A 24,491-nucleotide genomic window follows, 5' to 3' on the forward strand; every position below is an offset into this window, starting at 1 on the left:
TTTTTTCCCTTTATTCCAATTATGGACCCATTGTTTAACACAATCAGATTAATACCATTTGTTTTGTCGGGCTGCTGGCTCTTCTGGTTGTTACAACATAGTTTATTAAAACATTTTGAAAAAGTAATGAATAGATCATTTGAGATGATTGATTTCCCACTTTATACCTTGTGAACATAGAAGTCAAAGGATGTTAGCCGTCTGAAAGTTGGGGAATGCAGGGATCTGAGGCAGTTTAACATTTTGAAGAGAGTTTCTGATGAAAACTATGAAGCCAGTTCATATCTTGCCTGCAGTGGACAACTCTCTGGGCATCATTATTTAGCATGAATCCAAAATGGCTATAAATTATAGCCAGTCCAAGAAGGGTCCAAGACCAAGACAAAATTCTATCGTATTAACTCCAGTTAAAAAAAGCAGTTCACGTAAGCTCAAATTTAGTTATTTTAAAACCGTCAATACATTTTGGAGCAAGAGATTATTTATGACTAAGCTAATGAATTTTTGCAGAAGAGGATTTTAGAGGCAGTTCTCATCAAAGGTTTTTCCTGTGTGTACTGAGAACAGAGCAAAGTTATCAATTAAACACTTTAATTCAGAGTAAAGTAAAAAATTTTATGTTAAAATGTTGTAAAAAGCAAACAGACAATAGTGATTTAAATGTACTCTAATTTTATGCATTTTTACCCTTCGTGCAACTCTATCAATCAGCTTCTCTGGACAAAAACTTTCGGTTTCATTCTTAATGTGGGTTTCACGCTGACAGATAATTGGCCTTGCTCCGCTTCTGCCTCCATTCGCTGTGTAAATAAATATCATCTCCTTTGTAAATCAATAATAAACTGACTTGCACATAAACCACTTTAAGTCTGGTTTGGTCTTGGTACCGTATTGGGCCAAGAGAACTAACTGCTGCAGGTAAGATATACATCACTTATATTCATTGGCAGAACCTCACTTCAAAAAATCTGCACCAGCCCTTTAAACATAGAGTCAAGACTTTAAACATCCATATCACTGGCTGATGCATTGTACTGTCTGATGTACTAACATAAGTTATGTGTGAATCTGTTGTTAATGCATCACGTGTATTGCCAAACAGCAAACGACAAAATCATCCCATTCGGCCCACACTGCCAGAAGTAATGCTAGTTTTAAATCAAAACTTGAAGTATCAAATAATTTGCATAAGCTATTTAAGTATCGATCGCTGTCTCGGATTTACTTCAAACAGCTGATGCAAATTCCAAACACACTATTACTAGCATCACTTTTCTCAGTGTCGTTGCACTGTTCTCATTGTGTCTTTGTTCCTCTGTGGGAAACAAAGAGGACATGCACTGTAATGTATACAGCTCAGAATACATTTGTATACGGTTATATTTTGGGCTTTGGTCAACCAAAAAGAATTGAATGAAAATGTGAGTTTACCGAGGAAACCGTGGATCAATAGCATGCTATGTCCATGACCCCCTTCCTATGTGGCTTTCTGATGGCTTACACATTTTTACTTTCATTTATCTTTGTTTTCTTTTATGGGTGCGCAGGTGGGAGGGAGAAAGGGTGGGCTTGTAGCTGGTTGAATAATTTGCCAGACTCGTCTAAACCAGAGTGAAATTACTTGCATGTTTTCTATATGTCTTCGCTGTGCTTTCAAGTTCAATTAATACTTCCAACTCACCCTTAAAAATTTGTTGCATTGTTCTATGCCATAGAGAGAACAAAATGAGATTTTTTAAAAGAAAGAGAAAAAAAAACAACAAAAAAAACTTGTGTGGTCTTTGTTTCTAGCCATGTATTGCAGTTTGCTTCAAATATCCTGAAAACAGAATGTAATAAGCTTTTGTTCTTTAAGAAGATCATGTTTAAGCCTAGCTTTCATATGAACCTCTATTTTGTCCCATAGAATATGGAATGATCGGAGAGCATACAGTAAAAAGTCAGCGGCCACGATCAGTTCATGACACAAAGGCCCTGAAGGAGCAAGCTGAATCTGCTAAATTTATGGCACAAACTGGTAATGCAATAGCTATGTTTCTTTACTTTATTTTGTTAACTAAACTTAATTTCATCATGCATGCTCTCTCTTGTACTGCACTTTTCAAGTGGAAATGTTTTGCATTTTTATTTTTCCCTTCCCATTCTCAAACGCCACATATAAAATTAAGGACAATAAATTTCCCATCTATTCATGAATATTTACTTTGAATTTAGAGCCTAATTTTTTTGTTTGTGAATGTTTCTTTTATTGTCATATAGTGAGGTGACAAGTGGCTTATTCACACAGACTTTTTGAAGAACATTAATTAAACAGCAGTTCAAAAGTAAGGAACTGATGTGGTTAATCATTTTCCTCCTAGACACAATAAATTAAATGTCATTTGAAAAAAAAAAAAAAAAAGGACCCTTGAGCAAAAACGAAACACTTTCTAAAAGTGAACTGATAGATGCTGCCCTTAGAGAATCATTGAAGCTTTGTGGCTTTATCAAGGGCAGCATCAAATTCATTGTTAAAGCCAGAAGGGATCTAAATTCATTTAATGCATCTTATGACATGTCACCCTATACTTTTCTAACTTTAATTAAAAAAGAAAATAAGGCTGACAGAAATTAAACCAACAATATTGAGTTTTTAGTTTTAAGTTCTTTTGTGTTTTAATTAGAAAAATCTTTTTTTTTTCTTTTTTTTTTTTTTTCCTCACATGGGTGGGTTTATATCTAACTGTTATTGAGATTTTTATTTTCCTTATTTTGATTTTGGGAAATGTTTTTATTTTTGTCATGGGTTGATCCATTTATATTTCTGCCATTGTTTGACAACCGTCTTTCCTTTCATTGCCGTTTTGATTTATAAAACACTACACATCCAACACATACATGCCTGTACTAATACACACTCATTAACATTCCTCCTCTCCATCCGCCGCAGGTGTGTCTGTTCCCCTGTTGAGTCACATTGCTGGGCTTTTCTGTTTCTCATTCTCACCCGATTTACTCTCCCTATACTGCCTCATTGAACAAATTGATCCACCTTTCAGTCTATTTTTTATGATCTCCAAAAATTAAAGGCAGGATTAAGATCCTATTTGGCTGAATCTGTGTCCCGTGAAACAAGTTAAAAGCATACCGTGTTTTTTTTTTTTTTTCTTTTTGTAATTCCGATCCAGTCTGATGACTCACAATGACATAAATGTATTCAGAGCTGCAACTAAACGAAAATGTTCATCTCTGTGTTAAATTGTTTCTCTCAAACATTAAGCCTCAAAGAAAATTAATACTTCACCTGGGGGTTTGACATAATCAGACATCAATTATTTGGTGACAACTCTGATGAATTTGTCTCCACAACTCTCACTAAATGATTCCTTTTGCATTTCGACTATCAGGAAATTGGAATTCATCTCAATGCTTCATTATATTTACATGGCTTCATCCAAGGCCTTTTTTAATCACAAAGGGCCCCATAGGGGTTCCTATATTACTTACATACCCATCAATAAATATATGTGGTAACTTTGTCCGAAGTCTGCATACAGATTTACATAACTGTGGAATCATGCAGCCTTAAAAACGTGATCCGTGGAAACAGAATGCTCCCTTCTTTGTGGTTCAAAGAAACTTTTTGGCACCACAATTTGAACTTAATTTGAGAAAAGGTCTAACCCAAACTTGAAGATGGTTGATGTCTGCTAAAAAAAAAAAAAAAAAAAAAAAATACTGCTAAAGTTATAATTTTCCTTGATAACAAGGTTATCATATAAAAACAAATTTCAAAACCAATAGCCTTTCATCAATGTTATCAAACGTAGATGGTTCACCGCAGTGCAAGGGAATCCTCCTCTAGAATCCTTTTTCCTGAACTAACACCATTAAATTCCATTTTCTATTTTTTATTTTTTTGCAGATGTTGTCTTTCTTGCATGTCACCACACTCTTGTAAATTTTTTTGTTTTGCTTTCAGTTTTACCAAAATGCATGCATTTCTTTAGAAAATGAAGTAAAAAGTTAGATGTAACCGTGATGTGTACTGTAATACCTTCTCTGTGATCTTTGCATAAATACACTTTTTTTTTTTTTTTTACTTTCTTGTAGAAGACTGATTAATTTACACAGCTCTGGAACACTGCAAACATAATTAATGCAACTACTCTCTGTAATTGCAGTTGCAAAAACACTTATGTGCTGCATTCAAATTAAACATGAAGTCAGACGAATTAGGCTCAAGTATTCATCAAAGATCACATAAAGGTGGCACAGACTGTATAATAGCGATTCTGTAAATCTTTAGAGTCCCCTTTCTAACCCTAACGTGACTCATGTTGGCCCCTTCCAACTTTACTCAACCTAGCCCAACTTGCCCCACCCACGCTCCGTAAGCCGTGCCGCAGGACCGTATTGCTGCATTTAACTAGTGTCACCCTTCTCCCACACAGGTGAATCAGGTGCAGAGGAGTGGTCCCAGTGGAGCTCATGCTCTGTAACATGTGGTCAAGGGTCGCACGTGCGAACAAGAACATGTGTCTCACCATACGGAACACACTGCAGCGGCCCTTTAAGAGAATCAAGGGTTTGCAATAACACTGCCCCTTGTCCAGGTAGTGTTAGCCGCAGATTCTTGATTATTAATGTTTTGCTTCTTTGTTGTTGACATGGGAGGAATTTTGTTGTTCTGTTCTAACAAAACTTTGAATGTGTCTATATTTAAGAATGTGCTGTTATTATTTAGAGCTATTATAATTAATCTAATCTTTCCTTTTTCCAAATATTTTTGTAATTGTTTTTTTGTTTTGTTTTGTTTTTTCTTCCATCATCACTTTTTGAGTTTTCCCATTCCATATAACTGTAAAGCAATACATCAGCATAAAAAAAGAAAAAAAAAAAGAAAAAAATGGTTTCATGACATGTGGACCTGCATGGAGCTCGGGGAGTTGTAGATACTGATGTCGTCAGCGTCATTTCCTTGAAGGTCAACTGTGCATTTTAAAATAGCTTGGCAGAGTTTCTCCAAACAAGCTGGAAGGTATTTCATCATAAACTTATAATGGCATGGCAAATGAGTCACTGGTAGTCAAGTATCAGAATCAGAAGCTTTTCTGACTGGTGATTGCAGCATGCTAATGCTTGTTAGTATTCATCTAAAAGGAATGCGAACCCCCCTGTCACCATTATCCATTTTTGGAATTATTTACACAGATAAATAAGTAGACTTAGCAATTAAATTCTGCACTCGTGTTTGGTTTGACGAAGCTGATAAATCCGGTGCTTCTGAGACTACATCGCAAACACCAGAGTAATTGAAATGATTAGAAAACACTGCAAGCTGCATCTTCTGATAGCGTCTAAGATTTTAGATGAAGCATACTTCTTTTACCAGATGGGACATGTGTAAGTAAGAACTCGGTGGCTTTCAAGCAGGTAATGACCTTTTGTTGAATGTGAGCTCTGAGAAACGGAGCCCAAACTTGTGCAAAACTGAAATAATGTAAGATTGTCGCACCGTGCTTAGCAATTTGGCATTAACACATAAAAAGAGAAAAAAACAATTCTAAAACCTTTTGCTACAAGACACTTACTGAACAAAAGCTTAGTGTGTCATAGCTTTTATTATTATTATTATTATTATTATTATTATTATTATTATTATTATTATTATTATGTTTGCTAATATATCATTTCTGCCATTTTAACTGTTGAATAATTTTGTTTCCTGTTGTGATGAACAAAGAGATTTTTTTTTCACCTATTATAAAATCAGAACCTAATTTTTGGAAGCTGTCTTCTAAAATCAGTTATTATTTAGTAGAGTTGTAGTAAACCTTTCTACACCACTGTAGTAGGTCAGTCCGAACAAAACATTTGTATAATTAAAGTCTTGTAGGAATGACAGATTAATTGTACCTGTAACTAATTGATGATTTAAAGATTAATACTCCCTGTATTATGCCGAGATTGAAATATACTCCAATGCTGCATAAATATTTCCAAGTAACAGTTCTTGGTCTAAAACAAACCCAAGGCCTGTTGTCACAATCAGTGAAAACAGCAACACCACTGGTGAGCACTGCAGGGTGAAATCAAACATGCTGTTAGGAAACCAAGGCTTCCACAAAAGTTGTGAGACTGTTCTCAAAACAAAGCATCTGCCAAAACAGATTTCTGCGTCATGAAATATCTCCTTTGATTCTGTAGTCCTCTTTATAACTGAACCGACAGTGTTCACCTTTCTGCCTTTGAATTACATTCACTTTATGTTGCAGAAGGAAAACAGCTCAGGAGTTCTGGGGGAAAAAAATTGCATCCCTAAAGGATATGTGCAATATAAGCAAACAGTACAAACAGTAATGTTAAGATGTTTTATTGGAGCACATATTTAGCCATGTTGACAAATGTGGCAATGTTGCTTGATTCTGCTTAAATGACATCACCAATTTACAGCTTTTTTTTTTTTTTGTTACTAAAGTCATACAAATTGCTATCAGATTTGATTTATTATGACGTCTTTTTTTTTTTTTTTTTTGTTACTAAAGTCATACAAATTGCTATCAGATTTGATTTATTATGACGTCTTTTATTAAGCACAGTCCTGTACTAATGGTTTGGTAATTGAGCAGAAACAATCTGGTTTCATAGAGACATGGCGTTAAAAACAACAAGTGAAGAAAAACATATAAAAATGTTTATGTTTTTAAATGTATCATATTGTATAAAAACAATATTTGCAACTTGTGCAAATATTTTTTGCAAAAACTACATAAATTATTATTAAATATAATAATAACTATTGCTATGTAAATTATAAGTATAGCAATTTTATTTAAGTCTTGCTTCCTCTTGACACAAAATAATAATAAGACAACATAGAACTGTTTCCCCAACAGTCAAAAAATGGAAGTAAGCTCATTGGTTAAGTGAGAACTAGCTTTTGATCGTTTAAAGATTAAGGTTGAAATGTACTATCTAGAGTAAATTAAAAGTGGATGTCGACTAAAGCTTAAATATGTTTAAAGGGAAGGGTAACCTCAAATGTTGAAACAATAAAGAGCATTTTCATTTACCGGTGTTTCCAAAATAATTTTGTTTATGGAACAGAATCTTACATTTTTTTCTGACACTGCACTCTTTATAATATCATATCAGTGGACCAAAAAGTAGATATTATGGAGCTAGTAAACTGAGTAGTCTGTTTATTGTACCAACAGATATGCTAACATTATTTTTTTTAACAATGTTATCTAAAAAAAAAAAAATAAAAAAAAAAAGGGGGGTGGGTTGTGGTCCTTTGGTGCCAAACTAAACTAAACTAAGCTAAAATAAATTAGAAAAGTTTTTTTTTTTTTTTTTTGCATAGAGGAAGTGCCAAGTCAAACACACATTGTGATATTAAAAACAAAATCTTTAAGGACTTGAAGATGTCATGCTGCGTAAACTCATTATCATCAAACGTTGTTCACACGGATGCCAGACTGTGCCAGTGATTGCCTTAGTTAGAATAGAGTAATAGATATTTGAGAATAAATGTATAGAAATTACAAGCAGTGATGCTTCTGATATAAAATCCTTCTAATATTAAAGATGGGTGAACAAAAGAAGATCGTGTTGGTCACTCTAATAGCTCAGAATGGGAGGTCAATAATAGCAAGTTGGTTTTAGCACAATCTTCCCAGGAAATTCCTTCTAGTGCCTGATGTTTGATGGAGGCATTATTTTCAAGCTGTGGTGAACTCGTCATTCTGAAGAGTCTCAGATCACCAAATCAGTCTCCAGAGTTACTCTATGCTACGTTATATATAACCAGAAAAAACAAAAACAAAAAACATAGTACTGTGAACAAAATTTTAACGACAGTAATGATGATGGTGAACTGTTTTGATGGCTTTGAGCCTAGGAATTTTTAAAACAAGGTTATACCTTGAAGTTATGATGAGGTTCAGTTTAGACTTGTCTCCTGATTGTGGCCTAAAACTTGGACTTACTTTATACTTTCCATCTGTAAAATATTGTTTCTGACAAATAACAGGCTTTTTTTTAATTGGAAATGCTATTATTATACGTGTTACTTGTGACTAAATGTCTCTTCAACATACAATTAAACATTAGGTTTGGTTGATATTCCAAGTTTTAATTTAGCCACCAGCATCACATTTAATGTTTAAGCAACCATACGAATCAAAAACCTTTCTCTTTATTTGCAAATGTTCCTAATCTGAGCTCGATCATGTGCATCAAGAAATCTAAAGCATGCACTGCAGCAGTTATTGGAGGAAAAAAAAAATACCCATGAAAATTGACAGATCCTTGAAGAAAAATGTTAAACCTTTGCATTCTGGCTGCAGCTAGTCCAAGATAAAAAGGTTGAATCTCAATGAGAGGTTTTGAAGTACAGTTTAATTCAAGATAGTCTAGTTCAATATAGCTAAATAAAATTATTTTTTTGCAAATATTTTGCCTCTGATCTTAATCTGGTCTAAAAATAAATTACTTATTATAGCGTATTGTGATTGCTCTTGGATGTAATAATGGCTGTAGTTCAGAAAAAAAAAAGACAAAAAGACTCAATCCTGTTTCATCAGCTAGCTGTGTTGACTGGCCGCTTTGAACCCTAAATTTTCAAAGTAAATGCTTCAACCACCAGGGGACTCTTAGCTGAGAGCATCAAAGCAGCACCTAGAGGCAGGGACAGATGATGGCTTACCTTCCGACTATGAACCTGATCCCAAGATTTGTGCTTCATGGATAGTGACCCTTCAGAGGAAGAATTATCCACTCCCTGTGGACAAAGACGTCAGATTTTAAGTTCTTAAGCCCTATTTGCAGTGAAGAGAGGAAAAAAGGCCAACAGAGATCCTGGATTTACATCAATTTTCCATAAATTATACCCTCAGGTTGCTTTTTTTCTTTTTTTCTTTAGGAAAATGTTGTTTGCACAGCTGGGTAGATCAATTCCTACCACTCTTACTACAATATTTTGTAGGTCAACAGAGATCATTATTTTTTTTTTTAATTAGCTAAAACCTGTTTTTATTAACATCATGCATCTGTAAAAGCAATTTTTCTGTGTGTTTCTCAATTGTATCACTGAATGCATGTATTGGTTCAAATAAAAACCCAACTGTAACTTCAAATAGTTAACAAGAGGTTAATCTCACATTTGGAAGAAGACAGTTTCATTACAACGAGCACGAGGTGAAATGGGAGAGTTGCTTCTTCTGCATGCCTTTCAGATTTCCGTATTTTACTCTCCAAAATAAAACTTTTAGCCAATGACAAATATTCTCTGCAGCTCAGTAAAAATTCACCATCTGTCAGTTCAATGTGGCTGAGCTTAGAGGCAAACCTAAACGCCATAATGATGTCATCTTTAAGTGGCTATTGTTCACACCGATGTTTGCTTTTGTACAAATTGAATTATTATTAAAAAAGAACCTCAGAAAAAAGATAAAATATAATGCATATGTATGCATACTATTTATTATGTTTTCAAAATGTAGTTTATTATTATTTTAAGCAACGTATTTTAATAACACAATGAGTTGGACTGTTAAGAAATACCCTGGGAATTAAAGTATGTCACATATTTTTTTTTATGAATAAACTATGTATTTTTATCCAAATATAAAAAAAGAAATAGGTTTGTCTTTTTTTTTATTTTGAAGCTGTTACTTTTGACCTACTAGATGAGAATAAGCAATCTGTCCTGAGAGTCTAAAAAAGCAGAAAATTCCAAATTTCCAAATCATTTTGATGACCCGTTGCTACTGCGTAATAAAATGTGCTTCCTTTTTTTTTTAGTTCAAATTTTCGTAACATTTCATCTAAAAGGCCATCACCTGAAAACGTCTAAAAAATCACTAGCTATTTAGAGGCCTAGAAACAAGTTACAGGTTGTGACTCGTGTGATAACCCCTTGATCTATATTTTGGTGTATGGACAGATTCCTACAAACATTGTCAGGTCACATTACACCACAGGTTGGTTGCTATTACACTCCCTTCCAGCCAAGAAGCCTCAAGCTGAAGCAAATGGGCTAAGTTCGTTCTCTGTGGAGAACCATCTATGTGAGATTTACTTCCTTTTTCTAATCAATATTTTCAGGTGTTTGGTGAAATTGGTTGTGAAGAAGTATTTGTTGTGGTTTTGCAAATAATAAATACCCAAAAGATTAGAGAAGCTGGATGTCTCTGGCGGAGACTTTGCAAATCTCTGCACTGTGTGTTGCGTGTATCACTAACATGTTGCCAAATACTGTGATTGATTTTATTTCCTTTCTGGCTCAGTGACGTTTGAGTGGTTTGTTTATGCTGTAACAAAGAAGGAGACATTGATTAGGCCTGACGCCCTTTCTGTGCCCGCAGTACACGGTGTATGGGAGGAATGGTCACCGTGGAGCCTGTGCTCATTCACATGTGGCCGGGGTCACCGCACTAGGACTAGGATGTGTGCTCCTCCCCAGCACGGAGGCAGGGCCTGTGATGGACCTGAGACCCAGACTAAACTTTGCAACATAGCCCTGTGCCCAGGTATCACATGTCTGCTCTCTAAATATATTCCTATCTTACAATTGCAACAATGTTCTCAAAAGGCATGGATATAAGAGGATTTCAAAAAGTTGAAATCCTTAAGAGGAACTCATTTTTTAAAAGATCTGTTCATCTGAATTACACAGCTTGAGCTGTGTTGTCTGTAATTTATGCAGTACTGTCAAGGTAAGTCAACAAGAAAGATCGGATAGAGGATTTGTGCTGCATTTGAGCCTTCTTTCAAAATAATGCGGTTTAGGAAACCCTGTTGAGATTGAAGACAGTAATACTAACATCAAAATCACTTACTAGCAATTGCCTGGGAATGGTAAGCAGATTAGTGGTGATGAGTTTTTCCACACAGTGAATGTTAGCTGTGCTCTGGAAAGCAGAGTTCATGGAAAACCCTTAAGTTCTTGCTCTTTTCCTGGAAGCACCTTGCAAGAAACTATAAATCTTCATAATATACATTTTGATGTAAGGGATACTTTACCAACCTCATTTTCTTTTATAATATTTAAAATAATTTAGCTTTTGATTATTTCTTAGTTAGGCCAGTTTATGAAAAAAACAAACAAACAAACAAACAAAAAACGACAGTGCCTTGCACAAAATATTTAAACATTTTGAACTTTTCCACATTTCATTATGTTACTCCAACAAATTTTAATGGACCATCTGCAAATGCCACAAACCATGTATAAAGAAGGTGCTCTGTGGAGATGCTTTTCTGTAGCTGGTACAGGAATGACCACAATTGAAAGCAAGATGAATTGACCTTAATGTAGGGCAATACTGCAGTAAATTTGCTAGAGCCACCTAAAAACATGAAACTTGACTTTACAGAACAACATTCAGTGCTAAAATGCATTTGTTTAGATCAAACCATACAAATCTGTTGGCGTGGTCGGCCCTGTCGCAACTTAAAAATGTTGTTCACAGACGCTTCTTACTGACCAAGAACTACTTTACAAAGAAGGATGAGAAAAAAAAAAATCAATCTCTACTTGTAAAAAGTCAATAGTTACACGCTGAAAGCTTTACAGGTACAACTATGGTGAAATTATGGCTAAATGTATTTTCCCACCACACTTACTAGATTTTTATTTGGACAAAAATAAAAATATAATTTTCCTTGTGAATGTGAATGAAACCTCAAAGGGATTTTTTTTGCAAGGCACTGCAGCACAGAATCCCAGCCTGCACAATTTCCTTTTTTTTCTTTTTTTTTTCTTTTTTCAGAAGAAACACAAGCGTTCATGTAACAGTTTGCTCGCTGCTTGATATCTGTTTTATTGGCTTTCAATCTGAGAGAGGATACAAAAATCTGAATATCTCCCCCTGTTTCTGTCTGCCCTCTTTTCCCCCTCGCTTGGGACATGCTTGTTGGGTTGTGGTTGGTGCCTCAGTGGACGGACAGTGGCAGGAGTGGAGCTCTTGGAGCGATTGCTCGGTGACCTGTGCCAATGGCACTCAGCAGAGGACCAGGCAGTGCTCAGCAGCCGCCCATGGGGGATCTGAGTGTCGCGGTCACTGGGCAGAAAGCAGAGAGTGCCATAATCCTGACTGCACAGGTAAAAATCCTGAGCCTCTTAATTCTTTATCCACATTTATGTCTAAATTGGAGATGATGACAAACAGAGGCTTATATGCATGTCTCTTGTATTTTAATGCACATTATTACAATTGTTAAATACCGGTATCATTACCAACGGGTCTGGGTAGTCTTTCAACTTGCCTTTACGTAGCTTGTGCACTCTTTCCTTTGCCCGACAGCAAGAACCAAAGCTGTGTTGTAAGAATCAAGACTTATGTATAATACCTTGCTTTATCAAACGGATTGGAAAAAAATCTGCTTAGATAGACTGTATGCATTTCACATAATTCAACGTTAGCTGCCCAAAACTGTCTGTCAACATTGTGAATGTATTAGACGTTCAAAGACGTCAGCTTAATGGTCTTGATCAGGCTTTGAATTGTCTGATCATGTGAAGGGTCTGAGCACTCCCATAATCTCCTGATGCAATTTCCACTGCAGCAGTGGAAAACAGCAAGGTTTCAGTGCTGCGTTTCACTGGAATGCTTTTGTTGAGTGTTTCAATTGTATCAACGAGGAGTTAATTTCTCTATTTCAGACCATCCGTCTAACATTTGCAACCAGCTCCCTGACCTTGTTCTCTTTTCGGTCCATAAGATATTAAAGCTCAAGTATTCATAGTTTTCATTTTATGTTTAGATAGTGCTGCCTCTGAGTAAATCAACGCATTGCACCATTTGCTAATCTATTAAGTTGTGTCTGCTTATAGCAGTTATCAGCTTTTTTTTCCCCACGCTGTAAGCCAAGTATTATTCAGAAAATAAATGATTACTTTGAAAAGTACACATATTGACTATGTGAGATCCAAGGCGAAATTTGTAGAACCAAGACTGAAAAGGAATAGAAAAAATTCCCAAATATAAAAATAATTCAGGCCTGTGCTGGATTGAAATTTACTGTTTTGAACTGCTGCCACATTGAGCTCTTTGTAGCACATGAGCATGCATCTGTTTGAGGAATCAATCGCTCCTGTGTGGACCGATCCACGAGTAAGTAGCAAGATCTGATCAATGTCTTCAGAGAGTTTTGGCCAACAGGTCGTAAGGGTTTCTGCTGTTTGTCTCATCTGGAAGCCGTTCTGATGGAGGATAGATGTAGGACGTAAAATGTGTTTATATGTGTGAAGCAAAGGATAAGTGGAGGTTAAAATGAGAGTGGAGCGTGTTTCCTGCTTTGGGGGTGTTGTGCTTTTCTGTTCAGACAAGTGCATGTTGCTGAATATGTTGCTGAAGGGAAGGAGTTTTTGTTGTTTAACAGTGTTCATAACAAGGACAGAACGCATACTGCTTCATCTGAGAATTTTTTGAATGAAAAACATCCTAGGTGTCTGTTTTATTTTTGTGATTTTGTCATCTTGCATCCATAAATACAGCAACGTGCGGCTTTAATATGATAAACCAACACAAAGTAGTGCATAAATGTTGAAGGGAAGGAAAAATACATTCTTTCTTTCTAAGTTTTAGCTGTGCCATTCTTTGTTAGTTTTCAAGAGATGGATTGAACAATGCGCCATTAGGTGTTCAAATCTTTGGGTATTGTTCTGTAAACCATGATCTCATTTTTTCTTAATAGTTTCATTTCAGATCTGTGTGCGGCACCCCTTAGTTTTCATGATATTGTTTGTTCTCTGAAGTTCTCTAACAAACATCTGAGGCCTGTGAATAACATCTGCATATCTACTGATTCTAAGTTACTTACAGATGGGCTGTATTTAGTATTCAGAGAGTGTCTGGAGATAACTAATAGTCCTGGGTTGTGTTTGGGTGACTGGGGTAAAGAAGGCTGAATGCAAATGAAGACCACATGTTTCAGACTTTTGTTTGTAGAATTTTATGAACACTGCATATAATTTTCTTTCACTTTTATGTGCAATTATGTGTTGGTCTATCTATTCTCCCCGAATACCTTGAATTTCAGTGGTGTAGCATGGGAAAACGTGAAAAAGATTCAGAGGTGTAATTACATTTGCAAGGGACTCATTCATCACTCTTTTAGCAGCTTCTTTAACCAGTAAACATGAGATCTTGTCTTCTTTTTTGCAATGTTGCCAAACGTTCCACCTAACGACTTTATTAAAACAACAAACACATCAAACACATATCAAAAATGACATTCAAGCTAAAAGCTTCAAGGCCACCACATAAAACACAAAGACGGACTGTATCTTTGGCTTTGCTTTCTCTCTCTTCTTCTTCTTCTTCTTCTCTGAAAGTATCAGTTTCTCACCAGTATTGATTCTGTTTTAGCTAATGGCCAGTGGAATCCCTGGGGTCCGTGGAGCGGCTGCTCTAAGTCCTGTGATGGAGGAGGGCAAAGGCGTGTCAGAGTGTGTCAGGGGGTGGCGGTGACCGGGCAGCAGTGTGATGGGAACGGAGAAGAAGTTCGAAAGTGTAGTGACCAACGCTGCCCAGGTGAGTCAGAGGATAATAAGCCTCGAATCTGAGGAGTCACAGTCAAGGAAAGAGGGATGTGGGTTGATAATTATCTGTGCAGAATAAGTGACATGTCATGTTATACAAGATAAGATAACGCAGAATCAGAAGGAGACGGAGATAAGGTGACGTGGATGACGGAGTGTGAATATGTATGCTTTGATGCATTAAGGGCAGACTGAGAAACAGAATAATCATCAGGTTGCATTGTGTCTTTTTGAAGTGGAGTGTGAAGCAAAAGGTCTCTTAATGCTTCCATTCTGTGAAATGCACAAAGCAATTTAAAAAAATAAATAAAATAAAATAACATCAAAACCCCTTTTAACTTTGTAGCCCCCACACTCACAAAAAAAAAACACAATTTAAGAGGCAACCGTTCTATGATAATCCCTAAATTACATGCTGATATTCACTGACACTGTTGCAGCTTTGATCTCTTATATTTCCATACATTCTAGTCTGAAGTATGAAGAAATTGTTGCATCACGTTGGAAATACTAAAAAAAAAAAAAAAAAAAGCTCTTTGGATTATTGTAGCATCACTTGTATCATTTTACTCTCCAGCACCGTATGAGATTTGTCCAGAGGACTATGCAATGTCGATGGTGTGGAGACGGACCCCTTCGGGAGAGCTCGCTTTCAACCGATGCCCACCCAATGCTACAGGTAAGAAATGATAGTCCAGTATGAAATGAGGAAAGCAAGTTAACAAACACTGAAGTAGTACAATCACATCTACAGATGCTCAGTGTTGGAAATACTGCTCCATTGAATATGAACGTAAATTAATTAGTGCGTCAACACATTCTCAGAGAATTGCGAGGATAGTTTTACAATTTTAGAGTTGTAGGTTAAACTTTTTAACTTCCTCCAGTTTTTGTGCTCTTCTTCTTTAAGGAAGTGTTTCTCCCAACTGTGATGTAGTGAAAACCCTCTGCCAAATGAACAATATGCTTGCATGGTTATATACCAGACTGTGTTTCTTCATCTGAGAACACAGCACATATTCATTCAGTCCATTTCCATATTCTCTGGGGTTACTCCAGGCTGCCCCTGTCAGACCACAGCCTGTGCACTGAATGGGAAAAATGGCTAACTTTGATCCCAAAGGCATTGTTAAAGGTTGAAGAAAGCCACACTGAGATGCCTTATCAAACATGAAGCAAAGGAAATGGATGTGTAGACTGAGAGAAGAGAACAGGTGATGCATGTTTTGAATTTGGGGGAGGGGCGGGAGAGGAAGAGAAGAAGGGGAAGAAGAGAGAGAAGTAAAACGTTGACAAAGAATGGAGCCTGTGATATATCTGCTGTGATACCTTTGTTTTTGCTGAAGGTCAAACTGCTAACAAACATGCAACAGAACGAGGAGGGGGGTTTTGAACGCTGAGGTTAGATGTGGGTTTGGCACAGTGAGCTGTTGCTCTGGTGTTCCTATCTGACATTTATTTCATAGGAAAGAAGTGGGACTCTGGCAAACTGGTTGCAAACTCACTGTTATTCACAGATGGCTCACCTGGGGCAAAGTTAAGCAGAGGAAGATTTACTAGAATGACATTAACTTTCAGGCTTGACATTAGTTTTATGGTCAATAACTGGTTGACACTGTGCGTGCAGTAGCTTCAGGTGTGTACTGTGTGTGTGTGTGTGTGTGTTTCTTTTTACTTATTTTGGACTTGTTAAGGGAAACATTAACCCTGGATTTGTGGAAAGGTTACATCGTAATAGCCAAATTTAGCCAAAATCTAGCACTTTATTTATTTATTTTTTTTTTATCAGCAGATTTTATTTCATTGAGAGCACTGAGTTCCCATACAACCAGGAAAAGTTTGTAATTTGATTTAATTCTGTTCTAGGTTTGAAAAGGCATAAAAATATACAGATTACAAGAAATATTTGTATTTCAAGGCTTCATTCCATCCATCCATACATACATCCATCAAAATGTATATATATATATAGTTTAAAACTTCCTTCCTGAAATGTTGTATTTTTTTTTTTTTTTTTTCTAATGAGCTGAAAAAGACCAAGAACCCTGGAGATTTGAGTCTAAAGAAATACAAAATTTGGAGCTGAGAAGTTCAGATCTATATTCTTCGTAATAATCAATGCTGATAGACTTTTTTGAACAGTGCACCAAAACATAAGTTTGCTCCTAATGTTATCGTACCTCTTTGCCAGAGAAGTACTTTATCTCTGAGCAGTATTATGATGAAGTACAAAACAGGAGATGGCAGACATATTTCATATTTAAGCACAGTGCCTCTGCTTGTCAAAGCTGGCACAGACCACAGGAAGAAAAAAAATATAATGACTAACTACAGCTGAGGTAAGGTCAGATTTATTTGTAAAGCCGTTAATCTTACTTTCAATGTCAGTAGGTGTTTTTCACAGGGGTCCACATTATGAAACTATTAAGGAAAAGAAAGAAAAAACACAACCTATGACTTCAGTGACTTCTGAGAGCATGACTAAAAAAGGTTGAACTACTGAGCTGAAAGAGCAACAGTGAAACGTGAATATAGTACGGACATGTTTAGGGGCTTTTCCACAGCCTCGCTTCCTGTTGGTGGGATCATCAAGGTCATCACAGGAGGAGCGCAGGGCCATCAGCACTGCCTCGGTGATCATAGATGACAAGTGGTGTCAGAGACAGGAAGTACAGACAAAACACGAGGATTCACACACGCAGCACATAGATTTATGTTATATTTTATTTAATGAATATTCCTAAGTAGCGGAGTATAAAGGATACCTTTACTGCATATATCATTTTGCATTAGTTGAAAGAAATTAACAAAGCAAAATGAAACAAGCAGAAAAACCATTCCAGTGCTCATGTTGTCCATGTGTTATATACTTTTAGTGGATCATAAAAAGCTATTTATTAGGTAAAGTTCCTTTCTTCTAAATAAAACAATCTGTTGTTGAAAAAGAAGCCAAACCCACTACACATTTAGCAAAATGTTTCATCATTCTTTAACATGTATATGCGCAGTTAGATTTTGTAATTTCTGATATGTGTAAAATTGTTTTTAATAGGAATAGTACAGACACATGCTCATGTTTTATACCACTTTTTTGACATTGCACCATGATACTATATTGCTGACGTAAATCTACATGTCAGCAATATGTAGATTGCAATCACAATCATTCACAATAGTGAAATGGGAAGAACACTAGAAGTAGCTTTCAAAATAGTTTCCAAATAATATCAGTTGTGGTGTGTATTTCTATTTAGCTTCCACCTTTTGAGCGCCAAGACATGAAAGGTTTTCTCCATCATCCAGAGAATTTTTATTTTTATATTCCGCCATTTGTCGTGGTAAGGTTACAAAAAATATTTCTCGAAACTTTGAAGACCTGCCCTCTCCCTCACTGCTCTGTTAATCAATTCTGGCTGCGTCTTTTATCTTGAGGACAGGCTGTTTGTACAAAAGTTCCTCTTTAATAAGGACCCATGCTCGGTATACTGCTAAGGAAGACAGTAACAGGTCAGTGTCGTAGTGGAGTGCAGCCTTGAATTTGATCAAACACATCTCCACTGACCTACATTTCATATGCAGGGTACTGTACGTACTTCACAGATGATGCAAGGCCGGAAAGACTTATTAGTAGGGACTCAATGTCAAGGTTTTGATTTTCCACCGCTGACCCTGTATGATCTCACCATGAAAATGGATCAAAGCAAAATGAGAGACATTTTTTGAATAACTGAAAAATAAATGTTACTTCTCCTCTCAGTAATGCATACACCAGACTTTCGCACTTATAACTAATGTATAAATATTTTCTCCGTAAAGCTTTTCATGCACAGAAGCGGTCTCGGGTCCAGTCTTTCCTATTAAAAATTAATTTAGCCTTGAATCTGCCATTGTGGAATTTCTGATCAATTTTCCACATTCCACAACTTAGTCATTAATGTTGATGCAAGACTCAAATAGTGACATCTGTCATTAAAAATTTTATCTTCAAAAAAACAAAAACAAAGAAAAAAAAACACATTTCTCTGTTAATTTAAACTCTTCTTTTAAATAATATAAAACTTGGCTGGGATTCAATGTTGTTTCTTTACTCTGTGTCTTTTTTGCCAATTCTCACAGAGAATGGTGTGTTGCCTCTCTTAGTTAACTGTGACATTTGGAAATGTCACAGTTAGACCACTAAATGAATGCCTAATTTCCAGGTATCAAGCTGTAATATGATACACCTCTGGTGACTTCATTGAGTCGTGGAGCCTCAGAGTATTCTTTTGATGGCTGAAATGTGACATACAGCACCCAGGAGAAGCCGGTTTAGAGGGAAACAGATGCTTAGCGCAGTATAAAGCAGAAGGCAGGTGATGCTGTCCTGTGGGCTGGCTCATGGTGCTGCACGGGCGCTCCCAGGGTGTAATAGTGTTTTGCGCGTGTTCAAGATTTAAGACAAACCTCCAAGCTGTGGCTGTGGAGTTGAATGGGTGTTGGAGGTCTGGTTTGGATCTAATTCTCTGTGTGTGCGTGTGTGTGTGTGTGTGTGTGTGTGTGTGTGTGTGTGGAGGAAGAGGAAATAGTAAAGAGCTTGTCTGAAGTGCAGATACCCAGGGAAATATTTTGTACCTCTGGAGTTTTCCTTTAGGATATGAAGTGCCTGTGCTGAAGCAGTAAGGTGACGTGTGAAGTGCACTCCTAGTGATATTGGACCCTTATGTCGGCTGTACGCTGTGATGTGGGTGGATATTGGGTCGCTCTTCTGTTAACCATGTCTCTGTTTAAAAGCCAGGCGGACAAAACTGGCTGGAGTTAGGGAGTCCGGAATAGAATTTGATGTGGGGACACAATTACCACAACTGGTAATTTAATTAGATTTTTGGATGAGTACAACTGAGTGTCATCAGCTTAACAATGAAAACTGATCCTTTGAAGTCCAATAATTTTATCAAACAGCATAGTAAAATAAATAAATAAATAAAAAAGAAATAAAAATTACAAAAAATTACTCAACTGTGTGGTATCTTAAAGCTACCTCCACTGTAAGTAGAAAAGAATAATTACAATAATTGTTTAGGGGTTTGTTTTCAACTTGAAGTACATGAAGCAGCTGTTATTGGTATGTAGGATGTTTTCTGGAAATGTTTACTTTTATTGCTTAAGGTTATGGTTTTCTCATTCATTTTGTCTGCAGTGCATATTGATAATTTGGTATAACCTAGTTTTTATTTGTTATTATTGAGCTGCTCCATGCTGTGGCTCAAAGCTCAAAGCTGTATCAGCACCGTCTGGAAAATACTAATAAATATCAATCGGATTATGTCGTTTGTTAAAGCAAAGCAACGTTATTCTTTAATGCCATTGTTTTCTTGCCAGGCTACCTGGTTTTACTCTTTTTATAACAATACAATTTATTTTCTACACAAACCCTGATGACAAAAATCATGGTATTTTGCTTTTGAACTACATGCCCATAAGATGAGCATGGAAAAAGTGATAATTCTCTCACAAAAAAACAGTTATTTCTCCCTGTTCTTTTTGTCTCTCCCCTTTCCATTCCACCACTCCCAATTGCCTTCCTGCCTTCCTATGCTTTCCCCCTAATCCCACATACCCTTTCCCCTCTTTGTGTTCTCTGTGCTTACTCATCTCTGCTCTTATCCCTCCTTCTCTGATTCCGCTCTCTGAATCTGTCGCCGTCCCCCCTCCGCTCTTGCAGGCACCACTAGTCGACGCTGCTCTTTGGATCACCGCGGCATGGCCTATTGGGAGAAGCCCAGCTACGCTCGATGCATAACAAATGAATTCAGATACTTGCAGCAAACAGTAGGTGCAAAGTCAGCTTCCTTTCACAGCCTCTGTGTCCAATGGATCATAAATTACCTCCCCAGTGTTTTCCCGCCCCCTTGATCTCATCACACTGTAGCCAAAGATTAACCCCTTTCGATGGTGAACGTGGTTAATCTGCAAATTAAAATACAGATTTGGTCGTATTATCTTTTTAGATAGCAGTCTGGGTATCGGACTGTTTGATTTGTTGTTTCATGGCAGGGGTGCCCAAGTCCAGTCCTCGAGAGCTACCATCTCAACGACTCCAACACACCTTGATCAAATGAATCAGACCTCTGCAGACCTGAGTTACTGCTAGTAAGAGAAGTCAACCTTTTTACTCAACACATAGGAGCAGGGATGAATCTGAAAGTTGTAAGGACTGGACCTGGGCACGCCTGGTTTGTGGCATGTTCTTATCTGCATCGCTGTTCTTATTCTGAACACACTGAAATAGGCTGATGGGCATGTATTGGCTGAATGCAATTTGCTATGTTTTATTATTTGTATTGTAAACTTTTTGTTCTTTAAAACAAGCATGTAAGCAGGAGAGAATTGGAGAAAAATCTAGTAATATATGTGACCTCTGTTTTTTCCACTTTTCTCTACACCCCAAAATCATTAGTTTTTTTGAAAGCCACTTAGAAATAAGTTCGCAAGATTCCTCTGCATAGTCTGGAAACACAGTAGTACATTATCTAGAATAGATAATTCTGCTAAGCTCCCCCTCACTGTTAGAAGAAAATAATCTACAAAGGCTGAGATAGCACATACGGTCCTGCACCTGTGAACATGTATTTATGGACATAATTCCTGTGCAGTGATGTGAAATGTAATTTCTCCATGCAGTTTCTGCCTAAATATGTGTCTTCTGCTCCAGTTACCTCCTTTATTCATATTGGCTCATTTCAAAACATCCGTGAGGCACAAAGCATTTCAGCCCAGCTTAGATATAAGTGTCAAATGAAGGGCCTCGAAGAGTCGACTCTTTTCTTCCCGATTTTTTGCACTCCATTTACTCCAAATGTGTAGCTCCATGTGTGCCTTACAAACTGGCAAGAGGACACTGATGCCCCAAGTTCTTTCTTCTCCTGTTCTTGGAGGTTCAGAGCCATCTTGCGAAGGGCCAGAGGACTCTGGCGGGGGACGGCATGTCCAAGGTTACCAAGAACCTGCTGAACTACACCCAGCCGAGGAACTTCTATGCCGGTGACCTACTCTCATCAGTGGAGATCCTTCGCAATGTGACAGAGACCTTCAAGAGGGCGAGCTACGAGCCTTCCTCAGATGACGTTCAAGTAAGTCCTCCAGCGACTTAAGTTTGACATGAGAAGTAGAGAATCTCTTCAGCCAAAATATATCAAATAGACAATAAAGGATTTTTTTTTTTTTTCGCTCAACCCTGCATTATATCAGATAAAACCGTTTCTAATATGTCTGAAATATCACAAAGGCTCACATATACCCCTTGCGGCTTTATCATATCAAGGAATCTTGATACATCGTAATCTGTTTCATCTCATCATGCTGGGGTTAACTGCAGTCTGATCCTCTTTTTGTCAATAGGATGATAGAGATTATAGCTAAAGCTCCACCCCATCTCCAATAAGACAATTTATGCCCTGGAAGTTGTGCCATTTTCAAAGACGTGATTCTCAGGCCTCCTTCTGGCTGCATATGTGTTACAGTTCATGCTTTGGTGACTGTATTCTGCCTGGGGATATTTATGATTACAGCAAAGTTGAATAGCAAAGAGATACATTTTGAATATTATAGTCATCTACGTGTGTGTAAATGAGGAAATGAATTCCTTCTTATCATTCCTTTTCTAAAGTTCTTATCCCACTTTTTTTTACATTGTCAAATTTATTTTAATGCCATTCCTTACAAAGATGCGAGGAGGTGAATGAAAACAGAAGTAACAATTTATTTGTTTAAAAGTAGAAGAAATTCATGGTTGAATTATTTAGAAGTTCATAGTGAGTTTCATATTACACAGTGCAGCATCTGCTGACTAATGAGCCTTTATAATGTATTAAATAAGAAATGGTACCTGTGCAATCTGCAGAAGGAATTAGCATAGGACAAACTGAAATATATAAAAAAGGTTTTGCCTCCTTGCAAAGTATTAATTCCACTTTAACTTTTACAGAACTTGTCACATTATATTAACAAACTTCAATGAGATTTTACTTAAATGTTATGTGGTACACCAGCTTAAACTGATATTAAGTAATATAGATCCCATACTTGATTTAAAAAATTGTTTAGAAATAAAAATGCAAAATTTGTCATGACATTGTATTGAGCTCTACTGAGCCAGTTCAATTACAGTTCAGATTTTTTGTCTTTGTTTTTTTTTTTTTGTTTGTTTGGTTTTTTTTTTTGGTTCCTATTCTTCTTCAGAAGATAGTTCAAGGTCAGACAGACTAGATACAGAGCTTCTGTGAACATCAACTTTCAAGTCTTGTCACAGATTCTCAACCTAATTTTAGTCTGTACCATTCTGACCAATGAACAGTATTTGCTCTAAACTATTCTGTCATTGCTCTGGCTGTATTTTTACATCCCTTGTCCTGCTGGAAGGTGAATCCAGTCTAAGGTCTTTTGTTGCACGAAACATATTTCCTTTGAGAATTGCTCTGTATCCATCTTGGCATAAACTCTCATTAGCTTTTTTTTTTTTGTCTCTACCAAATAATTCCCACAATATGATGCAGCCACCAATGTTTCATGGTGGAATGTTGTGTTCAGAGTAACATGAAGGGTTGTGTCATACCGAGTGTTTTGCACGTAGGCCAAAAGGTTATTACAAATGAGTCTCACCTGACCAGAATCCCTTCTTCCACATTCCTTCATTTTTTAGAACTTACAAATTGACTTTTTTTGGTTTACCTACATCAATGGCATTTTTCTTGCTACTCTTGAATAAAAACCAAATTTGAAAAGTGCACAACTAATTTGTCTAGTTTGGATCATCATTGGCTACACCAAAGCCATTGGTGTCTAATATCACAAGCTCAGCCTGCTGAGCCTTTCATCTATGCTACATCCTTTCCTTTTTCTGATGATGCATTGATTAATGCTTTGTGATGTTCAACGCTGTTACGGAGTTCTCTAATTTTCATGGTTGGTGGGTTGTCTTAAACCCAAACGCAGACGTGAAGATGGCAAATAAGTATTATTATTATTATTATTATTATTATTATGTGGGCAACATATTTTATGTTTATTGAATATTCTCTCAACACATCTGTTAAGTTAGTCACCCTAACTTGCTTTCAGGAGTGTTTGTTTGTTTGTTTGTTTGTTTGTTTGTTTATGCATAGTTGTCCTGGGTTTCTACATTGACTTGTTATGATCTGTGAGCAACTAAATATTAAACACCACATGTGACAAAAAAAACCAAGATAGATCAAGGCGCTACAGCTTTACACCGGACTTACTGTGTTCCGTAGTCCTTATAATAGAAACCTTTATTTGGTACTGACATTTGATTACACACAGATAGACTCTATTCACAAAGTGATTTCTCAAAGCAACTAGTTCCACAGTACTCTGTTTAGGGTATCAGATAAAAGGGCTTCAGACATTTTTCATACCTTAATTTGTGATCAGAAATTCACTTCAAAATTAGGTTCAAATGCATCTCATTCTATCAGATAAAATTCTGATAAAATAGACTTATGCTTGGGGTTATAATGTGGACAAAGTTAATAATATTTTTTTTTTCAAAAATTAAATTGAAAAAAAAAATATATATATATATATATACACTATTTAGTTGCTTCTCCAAAGTCTGTGATATTTAAACGAAAACATACTATTTTCCTAGATTTCTGTTTTATCAACTCTCTCTCTCTCTCAGCTGCAATAAATGTGGTGCTTGTTATCTTCTGTGGAAATGAAACTCAAATGTCTTGGCCATGGATGTGGAACCTGGCCCCAATTCAACCAATTCTCCCCATGCCCCGGAAAAGCTATGGGATGAGGAGAACATCCTATCTCTGGTTATTAGGAGAGCTCTGTAGTGTGTATATGTGTGGGCAGGCGGGAGAGCAGTCAGCCAGCCCAACCCATCCATGTGCCTGTGCGCTAATGCAGTGTTAAAGTGGGCACATTACCACCAGAGGGAGCATAAGCATTC

General features: G+C 36.7%; 1 protein-coding gene across 1 annotated transcript in view; it reads left to right on the forward strand.

Annotated features, from left to right (window-relative positions):
- adgrb3 (adhesion G protein-coupled receptor B3) overlaps positions 1-24,491 on the forward strand; it is a 123,344-nt gene that overhangs the window by 51,231 nt on the left and 47,622 nt on the right. Inside the window, exons 3-10 of the mRNA XM_016668552.1 lie at positions 1,907-2,017; positions 4,434-4,595; positions 10,353-10,517; positions 11,927-12,091; positions 14,361-14,525; positions 15,111-15,212; positions 20,235-20,341; positions 21,448-21,642. Coding sequence (XP_016524038.1) covers positions 1,907-2,017; positions 4,434-4,595; positions 10,353-10,517; positions 11,927-12,091; positions 14,361-14,525; positions 15,111-15,212; positions 20,235-20,341; positions 21,448-21,642 — 1,172 coding nt within the window. The remainder of the gene's footprint in view (positions 1-1,906; positions 2,018-4,433; positions 4,596-10,352; positions 10,518-11,926; positions 12,092-14,360; positions 14,526-15,110; positions 15,213-20,234; positions 20,342-21,447; positions 21,643-24,491) is intronic.

Source organism: Poecilia formosa, unplaced genomic scaffold (assembly GCF_000485575.1).
Source record: "Poecilia formosa unplaced genomic scaffold, Poecilia_formosa-5.1.2 Scaffold15, whole genome shotgun sequence".
NCBI lineage: Eukaryota > Metazoa > Chordata > Actinopteri > Cyprinodontiformes > Poeciliidae > Poecilia > Poecilia formosa.